At 61.1% G+C, this 18945-nt stretch overlaps 1 protein-coding gene across 1 annotated transcript; it reads right to left on the bottom strand.

Annotated features, from left to right (window-relative positions):
- Positions 1-8107: 8107 nt before the first annotated feature.
- Positions 8108-18293, bottom strand: GNA11 (G protein subunit alpha 11). Its single transcript, XM_040461920.1, has 6 exons — positions 18060-18293; positions 15316-15470; positions 14811-14939; positions 12023-12152; positions 11794-11947; positions 8108-10809 (listed from the first exon to the last, which is right to left on the bottom strand). Exons 1-6 carry the CDS (start codon positions 18204-18206, stop codon positions 10619-10621), a joined length of 906 nt encoding a protein of 301 aa, XP_040317854.1. The 5' UTR covers positions 18207-18293; the 3' UTR covers positions 8108-10618.
- Between the last annotated feature and the right edge of the window lie 652 nt (positions 18294-18945).

Raw genomic sequence — 18945 nt, 5'->3', positions numbered from 1 at the left:
CGGAGTCTGCTGTCGCCCACAGGGCCCCAGGCTCTCAACGCCGACCAGGCGGCTTCCTTCTTCCTGCGGACGAGGACTGAGTGCCCACTGTGTGCCAGGGACAGTGCCGAGCACAGCAGGGCGCAAAGTGACAACACTAAGCCTAACATTCTAGATGGAGACGCAGATAAGGAAATACCTGTTTAACATTCAAGGCTGTTGGATGATGGTACATTCCGAGCGACAAAGGGAGCAGAGCAGGGGGTAGGGCACGCTGGGTGCTTGGGTTGGGGCTTTAAATAGGGGTCAAGGAAGGTCACCAGGAGGGGGGGTCGGACAGGCAGCCTAGCCACAGGGGGACCTTGAGGGTCGAACGTGCCGTTCAGGGACTTTCCCGACAAGGCCATGGGGCCACCTGCCCCTGCCCCCTGGGCCCCCGGGACCCTAGAAATAGGACGGTGACACATGGCTGCTTTCTGGATGGGCACTCACAGCCAAAGGGGATGTCTTGGGTTGTCTCCAATCCAGCAGATCTTTGCCGTGTTTGACGGTAGAAACCCCGCTTTGAGAGGTTCTAGAAGGCTCTAGAAAGTTCTGGAAAACCCCTCCCGCTGGAGATACACATAATTCGGGACACCTCTCGGATGGCACCAGCAAGGCTCAGAGAGGGTGAGTGATGTGCCTGGGGTCACACAGCAGCAACCGTCAGCCCTCCCCCATGGCAAGACCGGCAAGACCCGCAAGACACGTGTGGTTTTCTTTGCTGTTGATTCATAACGAACAGCAGATGGGAAGTTGGATAAGGGCCCCCATTGGGTCACTGGGGCTGGCAGGCGCTGCCCTGCTCACCACCCCACCCCGACCCGCAACCGGATGGCTGTGAGGAGAGGTGCTCCCCAAAGCCGGAGGCCTAAGTGACTGTCCACCCTCCGGGCAGATGAAAAGCAGAAATAGGTCTGAGCCACACAGAGCCGGGGAACAGCAGAACAGAAATAACCAGCTTGGCAAAAACCCGGAGGCCAGGCTGAGTCACAGACCCGGGTCCAGATGCGGGCACCAGGCCCAGGACCCTGAGGGTCACCAGGCCCCCAGCACGCCACGACGGGACCCAGGTGTCATGGGGTCTAGCTTAACGTCTTCTGTGGCTCCCGCCCATTGGCCTCGGAACAAACGGCCGGGGTCCTCGATCCCCCCCCCAGTGGCCCGGGCTGCGGGCGGGGCGGCGGCCGGGGTCTAGGTCTCCGTTTCAGGTCCCTTAGCGTCGCCCCTCCCCCCACCCCGTGCCAGGCGCCAGCGGGAATCTGTCACGTTTTAGTTCATTCGGGAATAGCAGGGCGAGCTCTTGCATATTTTTAAGACACACACACACACACACACACACACCGTGTAAAGCATGAATATATAACCCAATAAATTCTTGTGAAACTTGCATACACTTGGTCTGAACCCAGGTGAAAACTGAAGATGTCACCAGCCCCGGGAGGTGCCCAACAGTCCCCAATACTCTCACTCCTACGGTGTCTCTATGTTTGGGGAGTAATTTTTGGTAATAAGATTTATCTTTTCTTTCTTCCTTTCTTTCTTTCTTTCTTTCTCTCTTTTGAAGAGAGAAAGGGCACAAGTGAGCGAGGGGCAGAGAGAGAGAGGGAGAGAGAGAGAGAGAGAAGATTCCACACAGGCTCTGCATTGTCAATGCAGAGCCCAAAGCGGGGCTCGAACTCCTGAACAGTGAGATCATGACCTGAGCCAAAGTCGGATGCTTAACTGCACTGAGCCACCCAGGCGCCCCCAGACTTATCTTGGTTTTCATTCTGAAATGTACCTGGCGTCGTGTTCACTTTCTTTGGTGTGCGGTTCTGGGATTTTGACAAAGGCACACAGCCATGTAAATTATCACCCGAACAGAGGACGGAATGTGCTCCCACCACCTAGAAATACTCCCTCCAGGGACTCCTTCGTCGTCAGACCCTCGCCTCGTCCCCAGTCCCCGGAAACCACTGATCTTTGTTGCTATGATTTCTAAAGTACTTTTCTGGAGGTCGCACAAATGAATGCTGTATTAGGTAGCTTTTCAGACTGGCTTCTTTCACGGAGCATTTGAGATCTGTCCTCTGCAAGCTGGGGGTGCACCGGGGACCTGTTCCTTCCGGCTGCTGAGCGGTTGTGGGGCCCCACACGGCAGTGCTCACCCACAGAACACACGGGGGTTGTTTCTAGGGTGCAGTGATCACGAACAGTGCTGCCGCACACGCACGTGTTCGGGGTTCGGACGAACATCCGTGTTCATTTCTCGGGGAGAAATGTCTAGCAGGGGGATCTCCGGGCCAGGGTAACTGTTTGGCTTCGTGAGGAACTGCGATCGGTTTCCCAAGTGGCCACCCCAGTCTTCATCCCCCCCCCCCCACGCCACCCCCCCCCCACCGATGAATGAGGTCCAATTGCTCCGTATCGTCTCCAGCACTTAGCATTGTCTGTATTTTTAGTATTAGCCATTTTCAGACATGTGTGTCTCCTTATGGATTTCATCTGTGTCTCCCTGAGGGACCAGTGGCATTGAACACTCTCGTGTGTGTGCACGCGACATCCGTGCGTGCTTCTTGGTGAAGCGGCCGTCCTTTCAGTGCCTTGTTTTCTTATGACCGTGTTTTGAAAATTCGTTGGGCAGGCTGGGCGCAAGTCCTTTATTGCGCGGGTGGTTTGCAAATGCTTTTCCCCCAGCCCGTAGGTCGGGTTTCCGTCCCCTTAATTGTGTCTTCCCTGCAGCAGAAGTTTTAAATTTCGATGCTGGTTCAATGAATCAAAATTTTTTTTAACTTTATGGATTATGTCTTCGGTGTTTTATCTGAGAACTGTTTGGCAAACCCGAGGAGGTGGAGATGTTCTCCGATCTTCTCTTCTGGGAGTTTTATTGTTTTACATGTTACATTTGGAGCTACGACCACGCGGAGTTCTTTCTCGTATGAAAGTAGATGTTCTCCCTCCTCCTCCCCCTCCTCCTCCTTCCCCCCTCCTCCTCTTCCCCTCCCCCTCCTGCTTTTCCTCCTCCTTCTCCTTCTTCCTCTATATGTGAATGTCCAGTTGTCCCAGCATCATTTGTTAAAAAGACTGTCATCTCTCGGGGAGCCTGGGTGGCTGAGTCGGTTAAGCGTCCGACTCTTGATGTCGGCTCAGGTCGTGATCTCAAGGTCCATGAGTTCGAGCCCCATGCCAGGCCCTGTGCTGATAGCTCGGAGCCTGGAGCCTGCTTCGGATTCTGTGTCTCCCTCTCTCTCTGTCCCTCCCTCACTCATGCTCTGTCTCTCTCACCCTCAAAAATGAATAAATGTTAAAAAAAAACACTTTTTTTAAGACAAACAAAAGAACGGATGTGCGATATTCACCCAAAGGAATGCTGCGGCCACAGCTGGCGGTGAGGATTGATGACCCACAAGGACACGCAGCACTCTGTGTCCCACAGATGTGACACTGAGTGATAGATAGAAATGACTCACCACAGTTCATCTTGCACAGCTCTCCTCAGATAAAGTTCACAAATGGAGAAAAGGAAACACAAATTTTAGGGTAGCTTAATTGAGCTGTACATTTGTAAAGAAAAACAAGGAAGCTGAATTTAAATAAGTACATTTAAAAAAACTAACTTGAATTTAAAGACATAAATTTTAAAAAACTAACTTGAATTTAAATAAACAAATTTTTAAAAACTAACTTGAATTTAAATAAATTTAAAAAACTGACTTGAATTTAAAGACATAACTTTAGGGGCGGCTGGGTGGCTCAATGGGTTAAGCATTGACTTCAGCTCAGGTCACGATCTCATGGTTGGGGGGTTTGAGCCCCACATCGATGTCTCTGCTGTCAGCACAGAGCCTGGGGTCCCCCTCTCTCTGCCCCTCCCCTGCTCACTCGCTCTCTCTCTCAAAAATAAACATGAGGGGCGCCTGGGTGGTGCAGTCGGTTAAGCGTCCGACTTCAACCAGGTCACGATCTCACGGTCCGTGAGTTCGAGCCCCGCGTCGTGCTCTGGGCTGATGGCTCGGAGCCTGGAGCCTGTTTCCGATTCTGTGTCTCCCTCTCTCTCTGCCCCTCGCCCGTTCATGCTCTGTCTCTCTCTGTCCCAAAAATAAATAAAAAAACGTTGAAAAAAAAATTAAAAAAAAAATAAACATGAAAAAATTAAAGTGTTAGTTTCTTTAAAAAAAATAAATACATTTTTAGAAACTGTTATGTAAATAAGTAAATTTTAAAAACCTAGCTTAAATTTAAATATAATAAAAAAAAAAAAAGCAAGGAAGCAAAGAGGGACATTACATTAGAGAATCAATTCACAGAGGACATGGCCACCGGAGCGTGTATGCACGAGGCACAGAAAAGCAAAATATGAAAGGCCTGAAAGGAGAAATCCACAGATCCACAAATCTGCTCCCAAACGTTGACACCCCTCTCTCCGTAATCAGTAGAATAAGCGGGCAGAGTCTTAGCAAGAATATAGAAGATCTTTTTTTTTTTAATTTTTTTTCAATGTTTATTTATTTTTGGGACAGAGAGAGACAGAGCATGAACGGGGGAGGGGCAGAGAGAGAGGGAGACACAGAATCGGAAACAGGCTCCAGGCTCTGAGCCGTCAGCACAGAGCCCGACGCGGGGCTCGAACTCACGGACCGCGAGATCGTGACCTGGCTGAAGTCGGACGCTCAACCGACTGCGCCACCCAGGCGCCCCAAGAATATAGAAGATCTAAATACCACCATCGACCGCATAGACTCGGATCAATATGGTGATGTGATTTTTGGTAAATACAATGACAATTCAGTCGAGAGATGGCAGTCTTTTCATTTATTTATTTTATTATATATATATATATATATATATTTTTTTTTTTTTTTTTTTTTTTTGAGAGAGAGAGAGAGAGAGAGATTGATCACGAGCGGGGGGATGGGCAGAAGGGAGAGGCGACACCCGGATCATGACCTGAGCATGAGCAGAGATCAAGAGTCAGCCGTTCAACGGACTGAGCCACCCAGGCGCCCCAACGCTTATCTAGTTTAAGCAGGCATATAATTTTGCGTTCGTTTCAGATGTACAACGTGACGATCGGATATTTGTGCCCATCGTGAAACCATCACACGAGGGGTCTCGTTAGGGGACATTTTGTTTTCCCGGGATGAAGGCTTCTAAGATCCCCTCTCATCCACGTTCACCTGTGCGGTACAGTGTCACTAACCACGGTCCCCAGGCCGCGCTAGCCACCCTGGACCGCTGACGGGCGCCCGGTTAAATTTCAGCCTGGGGCTGCAGCGAGCGGGGCAGCGGTGGACATGTGGCCCAGGCCGCTGGTGACCGTAGGGGCGACCTTGCGCGGAGAGAAACCTAACTGGGGAACGGTGGCTTAGAAGGGGTTTCCCAGGGACTGGCTTTGGCCACGGCGCATGCGCCACGGAGCTGCGTCCGTTCCCTCCCGTCTCCTGTTTCCTGAACGGCGCGCGCCTTGACGCGTCTCTGGTTTTACAAGCGTCCTTTGTGCCTAACAAGAATACGATCTGTACATCGTTCCCGAGTACCTCCCAGTCCTCGGCTGCCGGGAGTACTGGCCGCTGAGGGCCACGGCTGTCCCCGCCGGCCCTTGGCCACACCTCAGGTCCTGCCCAGCCCCCGGCAAAGGCCCGAAGTCAATGCTGGGATAACCAAGTTTTTAACTGATCATTTCTTTGGAGAAGACGAGAAAGTCTTCCTGCCGCGATTTCACTGCTAGTTTTATATCCAGGCGAATGGCAAGCACGATCCAGGCACTTGCGTACCTGTGTTCACAGCGGCATCATTCACAGCCCCAGGTTGCCGTCGACAGGTCAGTGGGGCAGGCTTCGTGGGCGTAGCAACCCGGTTCTGCAGGTTTTCCGTCTTGAAATTCCCCCCCCCCCCTTTTTTTTTTAAACAAAGATCGTGTGTTTTCATTTAGTTCGTGTCCGCGCCTCGCTGGACCGGCCGCGGCTGGCGCCCATGGCTGGCGAGCGCTGGCCTACCGTCAGGGCAAGGAACTGGCCACTCCGTGCCTTGGTTTCCCCATGAGAGGAGGAGGAGAGGCCCTCGCGCGGAAAAACGCGCGTCGGAGCCTGCCGGTGTGCGGGAAGGCCGGAGAGCTCGAGAGCGGCACCTGCTGGACGCGGCGGGCATGACGTCCAGGTGCGCCGGCTGCGTCGCGGGGCCTTCTCCTCCCCGCCTCACTTCCTGGACCCTGCCCCATCCTCTGCCCCCACCTGGTGCAGCCCCCATCACGCCCGCGGGGACCAGAGCAGTCCCCTCCGCCGTGGATCCCCGGCTCGGGCCTTCATCCCTCCAAGTCCGTCCTCCCCATGGCGGCCATCGGAGGGCGCCCGTGAGCACCCGAGTCAGGTCTGGCCCTCCTCATGCCCCCGCAGCCCTCCGGGAGGCCCACCTCTCTGGGGGGAAAGCCCTAGTCCTCCTGAGGCTCTCAAGGCCCTGCAGACCTGCCCCTGCCCCTTCCTGCCCTCCCCTCCTCCTCCCTCTCTCCCCCTCACCCACTCTGCTGCAGCCACGCGGGCCTTCTCACTGTTCCTCCGACACGTGAGCCCAGTGCTGCCCCAGGACGTTTGCATGGGCTGTGCCCCGTGCCTGGGGTGCCCTCCTCTCACGTCATCATTGTTCCCCATCCGGCTTCCCTGCTGTGTCTGGTGCCACAGCCTCCAAGGCCTATCCCACTGATGAGCAAGTGCGGAAAGCTGGAGGAGGCCGTGCACAGACTGAACGCCTTGGACGCGGCCGGTGGGAGTGTGAAACGGGGCGGCCGCTGTGGAAACGGGTTGGTGGTTCTTCAAAAAGCTAAATGTAGAACTACCGTGATCTGGCGATTGCTGGTGCAGTCTGTAGTCACTAGAACGGAAAGCAGGCTCTCAGCCTGATGTTTGCACACACAGGTCCCCTTCAGCATGATTCCCAGTCACTGAGACGTGGAAATAACCCGAGTGTCCACCGAAGAAAGTGGCTCATCCATAAAATGATCGTCCAGCCTCGGCGAGGAAGGACGTCCTGCCGCCTGCCACCACGTGGATGAACCTGGAGGCCACTGTGCACGGTGACAGGAGCCAGGCACAGAAGGACACGTCCCGCGTGACCCCACGCACAGGGGTCCCCAGAGGAGTCCCGTCCACAGAGGCAGAGAGTGGATGGTGGGAGCCAGGGGTGGGGAGTCCGTGCTTCATGGGGACAGGGTCTCAGTCTGGGGAGATGGAAAGTTCTGGAGACGGATGGAGGGTGGGTGCACGACAGTGTGTGTTTGATGCCACTGGACAGCTCAGCGGTTAAGCGTCCAACTTCGGCTCAGATCATGATCTTGCGGTCCGTGAGCTCGAGCCCCAAGTCCGGCTCTGTGCGGACAGCTCAGAGCCTGGAGCCTGCTTCGGATTCTGTGTCGCGCTCTCTGCCCCTCCCCACTCATGCTCTCTCAAAAAATGAATAAACATCAAAAAAAAAAAAAATTTTTTTTTAAATAGTACGTTTAAGTAGGCTCTATGCCCAGTGCAGAGCCCAGTGCCGGGCTTGAACTCATGAGCCGCAGACCCAGACCTGAGCTGAGATCAAGAGTCAGATGCTTAACTGACTGAGCCAGCCAGGCGCCCACAAATGGTACATTTATGTGCACTTACCACTTTTTAAAAAGGAAAAAATCCAAAGAGTGGTTGCGGAGACTGGCCTAAGACAGGTGGGTGAGGAGAACGTGTTCCACAAGAGCATCCCCCACGGCCCCCACGGCCCCCACGGCGAGTAGCAAGCCCGGCCCGGAACTGGGCTCCCCGGTCCCCTGCCCCCAGTGAGGAGGCGCTACTCTTGCACGATGCTCTAGTCCCGCAGCACAAACGGACTTGAAGCCAGGGTCCAGAAAGAGGCCCTCAGAGCAGGGGCCCCGATGCCACAGTCGCTGCCCGGCGCCGGAGGCACAGGCATATCCCGGGGCAGCTGTGGCCACGGGTCCCAGGAGCTCAGACACCTGGCCAAAGGTGCTGGGGTCCCAGCCAGATGCGCAGACACCGGGCAGCCCCCTGCAGACCCTCGGCACCAACGCACTGCCCAGCACCCACCACGGCCAGCGACAGGAAATAAGCCAGAGGGGGCCACGGCATTTAGGAACAGAATTTATTCCAATTTAAAACAGAATTCATTTCAGGAGAAAGATATGAAAAGTCAATTTCCATCAGGTATCTCTGGATTAAGGGGTCAGGGCCCCGACACGATGAGCAAAGCCTGCCGTCCAGCCCGCCCGACCTCGGCAGCCTTGGCCCCAGGACGTTGGCATTGAGCTAACGTGCCCATCCCCCAGCGCTCACAATACATGCATTTCAAATGACAAAAGGTTTAAAAACAGTATTTTTATATAATATTCTTCTTTAAAATAGGTTAAGGTTTAAATCGTCTGAAATCAGGCCTGTGTAATATACAAGTATAACCGGAGAACGTCTGCCGGCGGCCTGCCGGAGCATCCCCGCACGATCCCCGCACGGCCGCGGGGGGGGGAGGGGGGGCGTTGGCACTGGGAGCAGGCGCGGCTTCCCCTCTGCTGGGGATCTGACGACGCGGCGGGAGGGGCGGGAGACCCGCACTCTCGAGAAAGTCCACCAGGGTGTAAAACAACACAAACAAACCTCACAAGATGGGCGAGGGAGGGGCCCAGACCACGTGGTCCCCCCCGCTGACATTGGCACAGAACTGGTCTCGCACCCCCCGCGGCGCACAGCGCCCGGGGCGCCCCCCCCCGGGGGCCGGGAGCACCAGGCTCTGGCTTTGGGGTGCTTGGCATACTGCTCCCTCTGGGAAAAGTGAATACTCTGGGTGCCTCAGGCCCGCGGCGCACGTCACCCTGAGAGCCCAATCCGGTTCCCTGGCGATCCGGGCCCCAGAGAGGCGCTAAGACATGGAGGTGCCCACCCAGCCAGGACCCTGCGTTCCCCGCTGCTGGCCCACAGCACACACCTCGCATACACACACGGCACAAGGGCCCTTTCGGTAGAGGCACCGAGGGACGACTGGCACAGAAAGCGGGGGCCCTGCCCCCCCTGCCAATTCTGCCCCCAGAGAGGGCCGATCACCAGGAACGCAGCCACCCCGCCCTCAAGGGACTCTGTGCGGGAGCCACAAGACTCGTCCTTCCTCCTCCGGAGCACAGAGGAAGCGGGCCAGGCACACAGGACCGGCGTCTGGGCTGGTGGTTGAGCTGTTTCTACCGTGTTCGAAGACGGCCCCAATAAGCAGCAGCCACACAGACCGCTAACGCGCCGCGGCCAGATGTCCTGGGCGGGCCCAAGGCATCACCGGCGGTTCATCCCTGTTACTTTGTGCAAATCAAAACAACCAACCCACAGAAAAACACTGTAGTGCATGCTCAGTCTACATCAGATGAAACAGCCACCTCATCCCCCCCCCCCCCCCAAAACAGCCCCCTGCTTGTTCCCACCCTCTGAGCCCCTCGGAAGAAGGGGGCTCAGGCAAGGCGGCCCCGGCTCTGGCTCAGTGCGTGGCCGTGGCCGTGGCCAGGCCTGGAAACCACCAGGGGGCCGAGGCGCCAGCTACCGGCCTCCACACGGCCTGGCCACCGCGGGCCCTCGATGGCTCTGGGCAAAGTGCGTGTGCTGCGTGCTCGCTTCCCGGGGTGGGGCTCGGGGCGGACCTGCAAGACGTGGGGGCAAGTGCTTGCTGCCGGAAGCCTCCGAGAACCCCGCCAGGGGCGACTCCTCCGCTCCTGCCTCCAGGGGACAGACCTGAGAAGATTCTGAAAAAGTCCCCACCCCACTCGCACTGTTTCCAAACTGCTTTCAAAACAGAACACATCAAAAGTGACTCCCAGTCCAAAGGGGCCTCCTTCTGGCCTCCTGGATGCAGCGGGGTGCCCTCGGCCAGGGCCGGAGGGTACGCGACCCTCGGGGGTGTGCGGATGGCAGCCTGCAGGGCCCTGGGAGGGCCCCCAGAGGTCTGCGGGGGCGGGGAGGGCTGAGAGCCAGGCCGTCTCCCTGACCAAAGAGTGGGCACACTGCGTTTTCCTTCCTCACCAAAAAAAAAAAAAAAAAAAAAAAAAGGTTAGGCACTTCCCAGGGCGGGCAGCGGGGGGCGCCACCCACCCCCACTTCTTGGAGTCCAGGGTGTCAATAACTTAGGAAGAGAAAGAGAGAGAAGTCACAGTCCCCAGGCCTCCGCCGCCGCGCCTGGGAGGGAAACGACCAAGAAACGAGGGGACGGGACGGCAAGCCGGGGAGTCCGAGGCCGGCGGCTGGCTCTGTCCCCGCGTGACCGCCGGGAGGCCGCCGGCCCGGGGCCGCTCGTCTCCACTTGTCTCCATCCGTTCTTCTGCTTCCTTTTTTTTTCTTGTTTTCTTGTTTTATTTTTTTAGAAAAAAGCGAGCCCCGAGTCAAGGCCAAGAAAAGGCGGCCTTGCCGCTGACACAGGTGAGAAGGTGCACGAGGTGTAAGAAAGAAAGACGTACGTCCCCTGATAACTGTGAAATAAAAACCATTTGTTAAAAATATGAAAACGAAATCCACCGGTCTGCGGGCGGAGCCGGGACAGCCGGCCGGGCGCGGCGCCCCAAGGAGGGGCCCGCCTGGGGCTCCCCCTCTTCCCTCGGGCGGCCGCGGCGAGGTCACACGAGGTTGTACTCCTTCAGGTTGAGCTGCAGGATGGTGTCCTTGACGGCCGCGAACACGAAGCGGATGTTCTCCGTGTCGGTGGCGCATGTGAAATGGGAGTAGATGATCTTGTCGCTGTCGGGGTTCAGGTCCACGAACATCTTCAGGATGAACTCCCGGGCGGCCTGGGCGTCCCGCTGTGGCCCTGGGGGAGGTGGAGGCGGGTGAGGCCCCGCCCCCGCCGCGCACGCGCAGAGGCACCGCCTCCTCCCTGCTCCCATGAGGGCCCCGCGTGGAGGCCACAGGCCGCGAGCTGCGGTCTCCCGAGGCGGCAGCTCCACCAGCGCCTACCGGCCTCCACGCGGGTCACCGCCCCCCCTCCCCCACGCCTCTCGGTCGGCTGTTACGTCGGACAGCCCACCACCTCCAAACCGCACCCACCTTCCTCCCCACCGCGTCCCCAACACAACCCCGTCCCAACACGGACGGGCACGTGGCCACACGCATGCACACACGGCCCCATGCGCCCCTGCACACGCGTGCACACTTGCACAGCCCCGTCCCAGCTGTCGGCCCACAGCCACGCGACAATAGTCCACCAGCCGGACAAGGCCAATGGGGAGGGAGCGGCCAGACCCCGACCGCCCCGGCCTGTGTCATCTCCCCGTCCTGTGTCCTGGGAGGCAGCTGCGGGGATGCCGAAGGGCAAGGTGGGGGCCGTCTCTGCTCAGTTTTGCCTTCTGCTGGACCCTGGGCACTCTGTGGGCCACCCCTTCGCTGCCACTGCCTCGCTCCCTCCCACTGCAGGGGTGGGAGGTGGGGCGTACTGCCGGCTGGGTGGCGGCCTGGGAGCACAGCGTCCGGGTGGGTCCCTCTGCCACCCGCCCCTCTGCCGCCGTGCACCAGCCGGGTCCCTCTGCCGCTGTGCACCAGGCGCAGCGCACGCCCTCCCCAAGAGGACGCCCCCGCTGGGGACACAGAGGCTCGGGAAGGAGCACCGAGGCAGGGGGCCCGTGAAGCCACCAGAGCTCCCGGAAGCTCCCGGGCTCGCACTAACTGAGCCACCAGCCTCTGCCAGGGCCCGCGCGAAACACCGTCCTCACCCGCGTCCCCGCATCGCAGGCACTGAGGCCCGGAGAGCACGCGGGACGAGCGCCCGGCGGCAGAGGGGCGGAGGAGGCCGGCTCACCGTCGAACTCCGGGAAGTAGTCCACCAGGTGGGAGTGCAGGATCTTGTCCTCCAGCAGGTCCTTCTTGTTGAGGAACAGGATGACCGAGGAGTTCTGGAACCAGGGGTAGGTGATGATGGTCCGGAACAGGGCTTTGCTCTCCTCCATGCGGTTCTGCGGGAAGGAGGGGGTGAGCGTGGGCGGGGCCCCGGCCGCAGGGAGGGGAGGAAGCGGAGGAAGGTGCCTCACCTCGTTGTCCGACTCCACCAGCACTTGGTCGTACTCACTCAGGGCCACGAGGAACATGATGGACGTCACGTTCTCAAAGCAGTGGATCCACTTCCTCCGCTCCGACCGCTGCCCCCCGACGTCCACCATCCTGCGGGGGACAGGAGCCCGGCGGGGCTCAGCACCCAGGCCCGCAGACAGACATCTGCGAGGCCTCGGGGCACCCCCCCCCCCCCGCACCTGTCGGGGCAGCAGAGCCCCTGCGGGACACGCTGCCCTGGCCGGGGGCGCTGCATTCAGGCACCCGCCCCTGAAGGAGTCCCAGGACTGGGGAGCCCGGGCGCCCAGGCGCTCGGGGAGGGGGGGGGGGGCAACCCCTGGAGACCCATCCCCTCGTCTGCGCATCGTGCACAGATGTCTGTGACACACGGGGAACGGTCTCGATCTCCACAGGAGGACGGAGATAAACCCTCGCGCAATGAGCCTCGGCATCACAAGGGGGCGGCCCGGAGAGCAGGACCAACACGCGGAAAGTAACAGTACTAACAACACGCTCACAAGCAGAAGGAGCAGCAGGGGGAGGCAACACCAGGGACACCCCATCACGCAGGCCTGCCTGCAGGGGTTGGCCGCTGGCTACCCGGGAGTTGCCTGGCCCCAGCCCCGGCCCCGAGAAGGCAGGGGTCCCCGCGAAGGCAGGGCTTCTGGCCGCGGCTGCGGCGGGGGCTGCAGGGAGGGGCTGACCCTCAGGGCTGTCGCCGGCCTGGCCCACGGGAGCGGGGCTTCCTGGCAGAGCGCTCCCCCCCGGGAGACTCCAGAGAGCACAGGTGGATGGTGGATGTGCCAGGGTGACGCTGAACGGACGGGACAGTGGTGACAGGAGGGTGGGGACTGGCCGAGGGCCCCGTGCGAGGGCCAGTCCGGGGAGTGCCATCACGGCTGACGGCATCTGGGGCCACGGCCTTACTGGAAAGCGAGGCCTCCCCAGTGTGCAGCAAGGTCTCCACGCAAGGCCCCTGTTTGCGACCAGGCCCATCTCCTCACACGCCGGGGCCGTCAGGCCATCACTCAGTGCCGTCCCAACTCCGCTGAGGGGCCAGACCCAAGCTCAGTGCCAGGGCCCGGAGGCTGTCTCCACGAGTGCACGGCCGGAGGGGAGGGGCGCGGCTGGCGCGGAAGAATGCAGCTAACGAAGGGTGGGGAACAGCAGTGGCAGGGGGGGGGGGGCCCACGACAGAGCTCGGGCACCCCACAGAGAGGGGGCGACGGGGAGGGGCACCAGGGAAATGGTGCCAAGAAGAGGGGGCACACCCAGCTCAGGCTCGGGCAGGGGAGGGGGAGGACACAGCAGGCACAGGACACGCAGAGGTCAGGGTGAGGCCGCGAGGAGTCCCTGAAATGGGGGCTCGGGGGAACCCTCGTCAAGCCGCAGCCTGTGCTCTGGAGACCTCAGGTATGAGCTCTGAGGTCACAACCCCGCCGAGGATCTAATTAAAACAGAAAGCTGTCACCAGGAAACCGGGCTGTCGGACACACACAGGGCGGGTGCCCACAGCTTCTGAAGGTTCCGGGGACCCCAGAGGGCTTCCGACAGAGGCCCGGCAGGTAAGAGAGGGTGCGGACGGCAGGGAGGGGTGAAGGCCAAAGGGCCCCTCGGAACACAGCCAACAGAGCTGGCGCTTTGAGGCCACGGAGCGGGGCGCCATGGCCGGGGACAGGGGCCACGGCTGACCGCCTCTTTGGGACCCCCGCCCAGGAGGCACCGGCCCCTTCCCCAGGGTGAGCCTGCACACAAGGAGCAGAGGGCGCCGTGCCGGGGGCGCTGGGCTGAACGTCCTCCAAACCAGCGCACCCAGAACCGGGCACGGGACCCGCCGTGGGAGCAGAGCCACTGCAGAGGTCACTGGTTAGGAGGAGATCACACTAGACAGGGTGGCCCTACTGCGATCACCACTGTCTTGTCTTTACAGGAAGAGGGACAGCTGGCCGCAGACACATGGGGAGAGGCTGCGTGGCCACAGAGGCAGAGACGGGGTGGTGCGCCTACAAGCCAGGGGGTGCCAAGGATGGCCGGCGACCCCTGGGAGCCGGGAGACGCAAGGAACAGACCGTTCTGGCCTCGGAAGGAACCAGCTGTGCCCTCGCCTCAACCAGCTCTGCCTCCAGAGCCAGGACAGAAACGACCGCCCACCTGTGCCCCTTTGTTACGGTGGCCCAGCAGACACGCGCCTGCCCTCTGCCACTTAGCGACTCTCCACCAGCTGGGACCCCACTGAGAGGCCGGCCCAGGTCCTCAAGGACCTCAAGGCACCAAGTCTACTCTGGCCACACGACTCTGGCCCCAAGCGAGAACCGCCGCACCCCTTCTGCCAACGTGCCACGAGCCACAGTGGGCCCGAGAGCCAGAGTCCAGGACCCTCCTGTCACCCAGCTCTGTGTGGGTCCCCAGGGCCGTCAGGAAGCCCGCACTGCCCTGAAGCGTATCCAGGTCTGGCGGGAACTCCAGATCACCCTCCCTCGTCTGCGGCCCCGTCACAGAGGGCCCCCCGGAAGACCCTCCCCTCCAGGCCGCCTCTGGCCAGCTCCGCCACGACCCGCGCCACTACTGGGACACGGCTCACGTGGAAACTCGGTGGCAGCTGTATGAGCCTTCTCTCCCATCGGGGCAGGACGCTCCCTGGGAGCAGAGGCCGGGACCCAGTGAATCGCACTGTCTCCACAGCAGGTGCTTGGGCCCCTCCCTCCTGCAGTTCACAGAGCCCCAGGCAGCCCCAAGGCCACCACCCCCAGGGAACCAGGGCGCAGGTACCTGAAAATGATGTTCTCCAGGTCGAAAGGGTACTCGATGATGCCGGTGGTGGGCACTCGGACCCGCAGCACGTCCTGCTGGGTGGGCAGGTAGCCCGAGGTGGCAATGCGGTCCACGTCGGCCAGGTAGCTGTAACACGGCAGGGACGAGGCTGTTCGGGCCAGCGCGTGTGGGGTGGGGGGACGGCCTGGCCACCACGGTCCCCCCAGCAGCCCTCACTAGCAGGGGTGAAGCAGCCCCGCCCTGGGTCCCGTGGCCAGGGGAGCCGCACGACTCGAGCCGGCTCTGAGGGACTCTCTCCCACGGGACTTTCCAAAACGAACCTTCTCGTTCTAGCACAGTAGCAGAGGCTCACAGAAAAGTGGCCACAGCAGACGCTCGGGCACAGCCAGGCTGCCTACAGTGACCACGTCTCGCCAGCGTGGCCCACGTGTCATGAGCAGCAGGCGCCCGACAACCCCGTCGTGGCCCTGGCTGGGACCTGCGGGGCGGGCGCCCTACTCACTACTTGGCGGAGTCCGAGAGCTGATACTCGCGCCTCCGGTCGTAGCACTCCTGGATGCCAGGGTCGTCCCACAGGGTCTTGATGGCGTGGACATACCGGTGCTCGAACGTCGTCACCTTCTCCACATCGACCTCACGGATCAGGAGCGCGTTGGCCTGCGAGCGTGGGTAGGGAGAGCCGTGGGCTCGCCGGGGGCCCGGCCACACGGGGCGCCCGACCGAGGCGGGCCGTCACCCGGTCAGGCGGGGGCAAGGGTGGGTGGCAGCGGCTGTGCCCCTGTGAGCAGGGCCCGGGAACGAGGCGGTGCCCACGGGGGGTGCCCGGCTGGGTCAGGGCCCTGCTCCGCGGGGCAGCAGGTGGGACCGGAGGAGACCACGCACACGCACAAGCAGATCCTGTAAAAGGCACCGAGGGCAAACAGGACGACGGAACGAACACCACCGCCAGCCAGCGCAGGAACCGAGTCGGGGAGCCGCTGTCTGGCCTGCACGCCCCCCCCCCCCCGCCCGGCACACAGGAGGCTGGGGGTGGAGCTTGGGCCGAGGAACCTGCCAGCGGAGGGGGAGGGGCTGGAGCTGAGCTAATCACCGTGGCCAGTGGCTTCTTCACTCACTACGACAGGAACCCGCACAGCGCCCCTGAACCCGCAGGGCGAGGGGAGCCGCTCCTGGGGAACCAGGCCCCGAGGGATGCCCCAGACACGCACGCGCACACACACACATATACACACGTGTGCACACACACAACAGCGAGGCAAGTGGCTCAGGAGACTCTCCATTCCTCCTCCAGCCCACTCCACGTGCCTGTCCTCAGGGTGGTCAGGCCCACACAACCGGCCGCCAGCTGAGGGACCAGGGAGGACACACCCGGACAGAACTCAAAATGGGGAACGAGGGAGCCCTAGCCAGGGCGCCGAAGGCCAGCAGGCTCCTCCTGGACTTGAGGGCTGCCCCCACTTGTCCCCCCTCCAAATGATGCTCTCCGGTCCCCCGGCCGTGGCCTCCAGCCCTCACCTGCCTCTCGGTCAGGGGCCTGGAGAAGCAGGCACCGCCCCCGAAAACCCACTGACTGTACACACGTGGAGATCGGGGACCGGTGATCTGCTTCTGTAAGAGCCCAGACAGGAGTGTTGTCAGCTTTGTGGCCACACTGTGTCTGCCAATGCAGCGAAAGCCACTGGGGACTCTACGTAAACGAGTAAGCGTGGTGAGAACCAATAAAACTATTTACAGAAACAGGCCACAGCCGGTGGCCCCTGTTCTGGACGCTGACGGACACCTACGGTCCAAACACGGGACCCGCGGGACACACGGTCGGGACGCTGGAGGGGGCCTCGGCGGTGCAGGTCACACTGACCCAGACCCAGAGGACAAGAGATTCCAGCAGGCCCCGTACGCGTGGCTCACGGCCAGGATGGCATGGACCCCCCAACAAGCCCAACATCGGGCCCTGCTGGGGGGTCCCCGATCATCTGTGAACCAGGCGTAAAGGGAGGAAGGTGCCAATCGGAGATACATCAGCAATCTAGTTGATTGACCCTCTTAAGCCTCGAAGCAAACGGATTAATTTAAACCACCTCATGTTGGCCCAGGGCAGACTTCTGGGGCTGAATGAAACACTCCAAAAACAGATCTACAAAAGCAAAGCCGAGGGAGGCCAGCAGCGCGAGCCCACTGGTGCGGGGCCGGGGCCGGCGGGGACGCTGCGGCGAGAGCGGGCTGGTAGCTCCGCCCAAGGGCAGACGCCGAGCTGCCCTGGGACCGCCCCCCGGTCTCCACTCCTGAGAACAGGCCCCCGAGAGCGGAGAACCAGGTGTGCCAACGAAAACCTGCAAGTGAGCGTCTCAACAGCAGGATTCACAAGAGCCAAAACGTGGAAACGACCCAAGAGTCCATCAGGCGGTGAGTGGATTCACACCGCGTGTCCTCCACGCACGGGCACGCCCACAGATGAACGTGTCCACCGCGCACACGCACGTCCCTCGGCCGCGAGCAGGAGCGAGGCGCCCGCCCCCGCCGCCCCGCGGACGGACCCCGAACACGAGAGGCCACGCGGCGTGTGCGTCCGCGTGTGCGAAACGTCCGGAACGGGCTTATCTATCCGCGGACAGGAAGGGGGCTCGTGGGGGCCGGGGGAGGAAGGGGTAGGGGAGGTCACGGCCGAGGGGGACAGGGCTTCTTTCTGGGGGGGGAGGGAATGTTCCCCCATGGATGTGGTAGTGGCTTCACAGCTCTGTGCGTCAGAAACCCGTGCACGGCACACTTCAGTGGAGGCCTGCACGAATTCTGTCCCAACAGCTGTTAGTGAAAAAAAAAGGAGCGGGGGGGGCGGCTGGGTGGCTGTCGGTTAGGCGTCCAACTCTTGATTTCGGCTCAGGTCATGATCTCACGGTTTGTGGGACTGAGCCCCACGTCGGGCTCCGTGCTGACAGCGTGGAGCCTGCTTGAGATTCTCTCCCTCCCTCTCTGCCCGTCGCCCCACTCACAGGTGCGCTCCCTCGCTCGCTCTCCCTTTTAAAATAAATAAACTTAAAAAAAAAAGGAAGGGAAATGCCCCCTCCCTTGGGATCACCCAGAGCATCACACAGGGTGCTGAGGGGCCCGTCCCCCGGCCGGCCTCCCTGCCGTAGGACGGGCCCGCACAGGCGCTGCGAGCAGGCAGGCCCTGGCAGGGACCGGGGACGGGGGACGGGGGCCGGGCCCCACGCCGCGTCCAGCCCGCCCGCTCCCGCCCGAGAGCCTCACCTTGTTCTGCTCGTACTTGTACAGGATCTTCAGGGTCTCCATGGCGCGGATCATGGCCTGCATGGCGGTGAAGATGTTCTGATACACGAGCTTGGTGAAGCCCCGCTTGTCCTCCTCCGAGTAGCCCGCCCCGTGGATGATGCGCATCTGCTTGATGAACGTGCTCTTCCCGCTCTCGCCCGTGCCTGCAGAGCAGGGTGCGTGAGGACAGGCCGGAGCCAAGGCCGGGGGCCCACCCGGCAGAGGAGGGCCCACGGGGGAGTCAGAGCCCAAGGGCCCAAGGGCCCAAGAGCTCGGCGCTCGGGGCGGGCGTGGGATACGCGTGGCCGGCACACAGCTGATCTGGGAGGCGCGTCCCCCCTCTTACCTCCCTCGTGTCCCCAAGCATACGACCCTGCCACACGATGGGAAACTGGGGCTGGGGGGCTGGCGCCTGCGGTGCGTCCGGCACCGAGGTACGACACGGGCGGGTACCCCAAGCGTCCGGCCCAGCCACCTGGCAGGGGTGACTGGCCTCCGTGAGCGCTTGCCGGGTACGCTGGGTCTGGTGCCCCAGGGAGGCACGGGGCCATGTCTCCGCCACATGCCACCGCCCCTGGACTCTCAGGTGACAAGCTACTCGTCCTCCAGGGCCCCCACGGCCGGCCGGCCCCCCACACCTTCCCACGCCCGCCGTGAACACCAAGCGTCACGTGGCGACATCTCCGCGGGCCCCCGACCAGGGGCCCCACCAAAGCCGGCCTTCCTTTGGGTCAAGAGTAGGGTATCCGCACAGAAGTCTGGACGCTCTAAGGACCGAATATGTCCCCACAAAGGTCCCCAAAAGCTCCTTCCCCCTTAGCCCTGAAATCACAAACCCACCCAGCGTCACACCACCTGCTGAGCG

This window comes from Herpailurus yagouaroundi, unplaced genomic scaffold (genome assembly GCF_014898765.1).
Source record: "Herpailurus yagouaroundi ecotype Mexico unplaced genomic scaffold, PumYag 295, whole genome shotgun sequence".
NCBI classification, from domain to species: Eukaryota; Metazoa; Chordata; class Mammalia; order Carnivora; family Felidae; genus Herpailurus; species Herpailurus yagouaroundi.
The sequence above is the reverse complement of the archived record's forward strand: the minus strand, read 5'-3'. Positions and strand labels throughout refer to the sequence as shown.

Excerpts from the sequence above, each read along its gene's own strand:
- GNA11 (XM_040461920.1), bottom strand. The coding sequence starts at position 18,206 with ATGCGCATCATCCACGGGGCGGGCTACTCGGAGGAGGACAAGCGGGGC. Across the intron at positions 15,471-18,059 it reads ACAAGTACGAGCAGAACAAG|GCCAACGCGCTCCTGATCCG; the intron begins GTGAGGCTCTCG and ends CCACGCTCGCAG. Across the intron at positions 10,810-11,793 it reads CTACTTCCCGGAGTTCGACG|GGCCACAGCGGGACGCCCAG; the intron begins GTGAGCCGGCCT and ends CACCTCCCCCAG.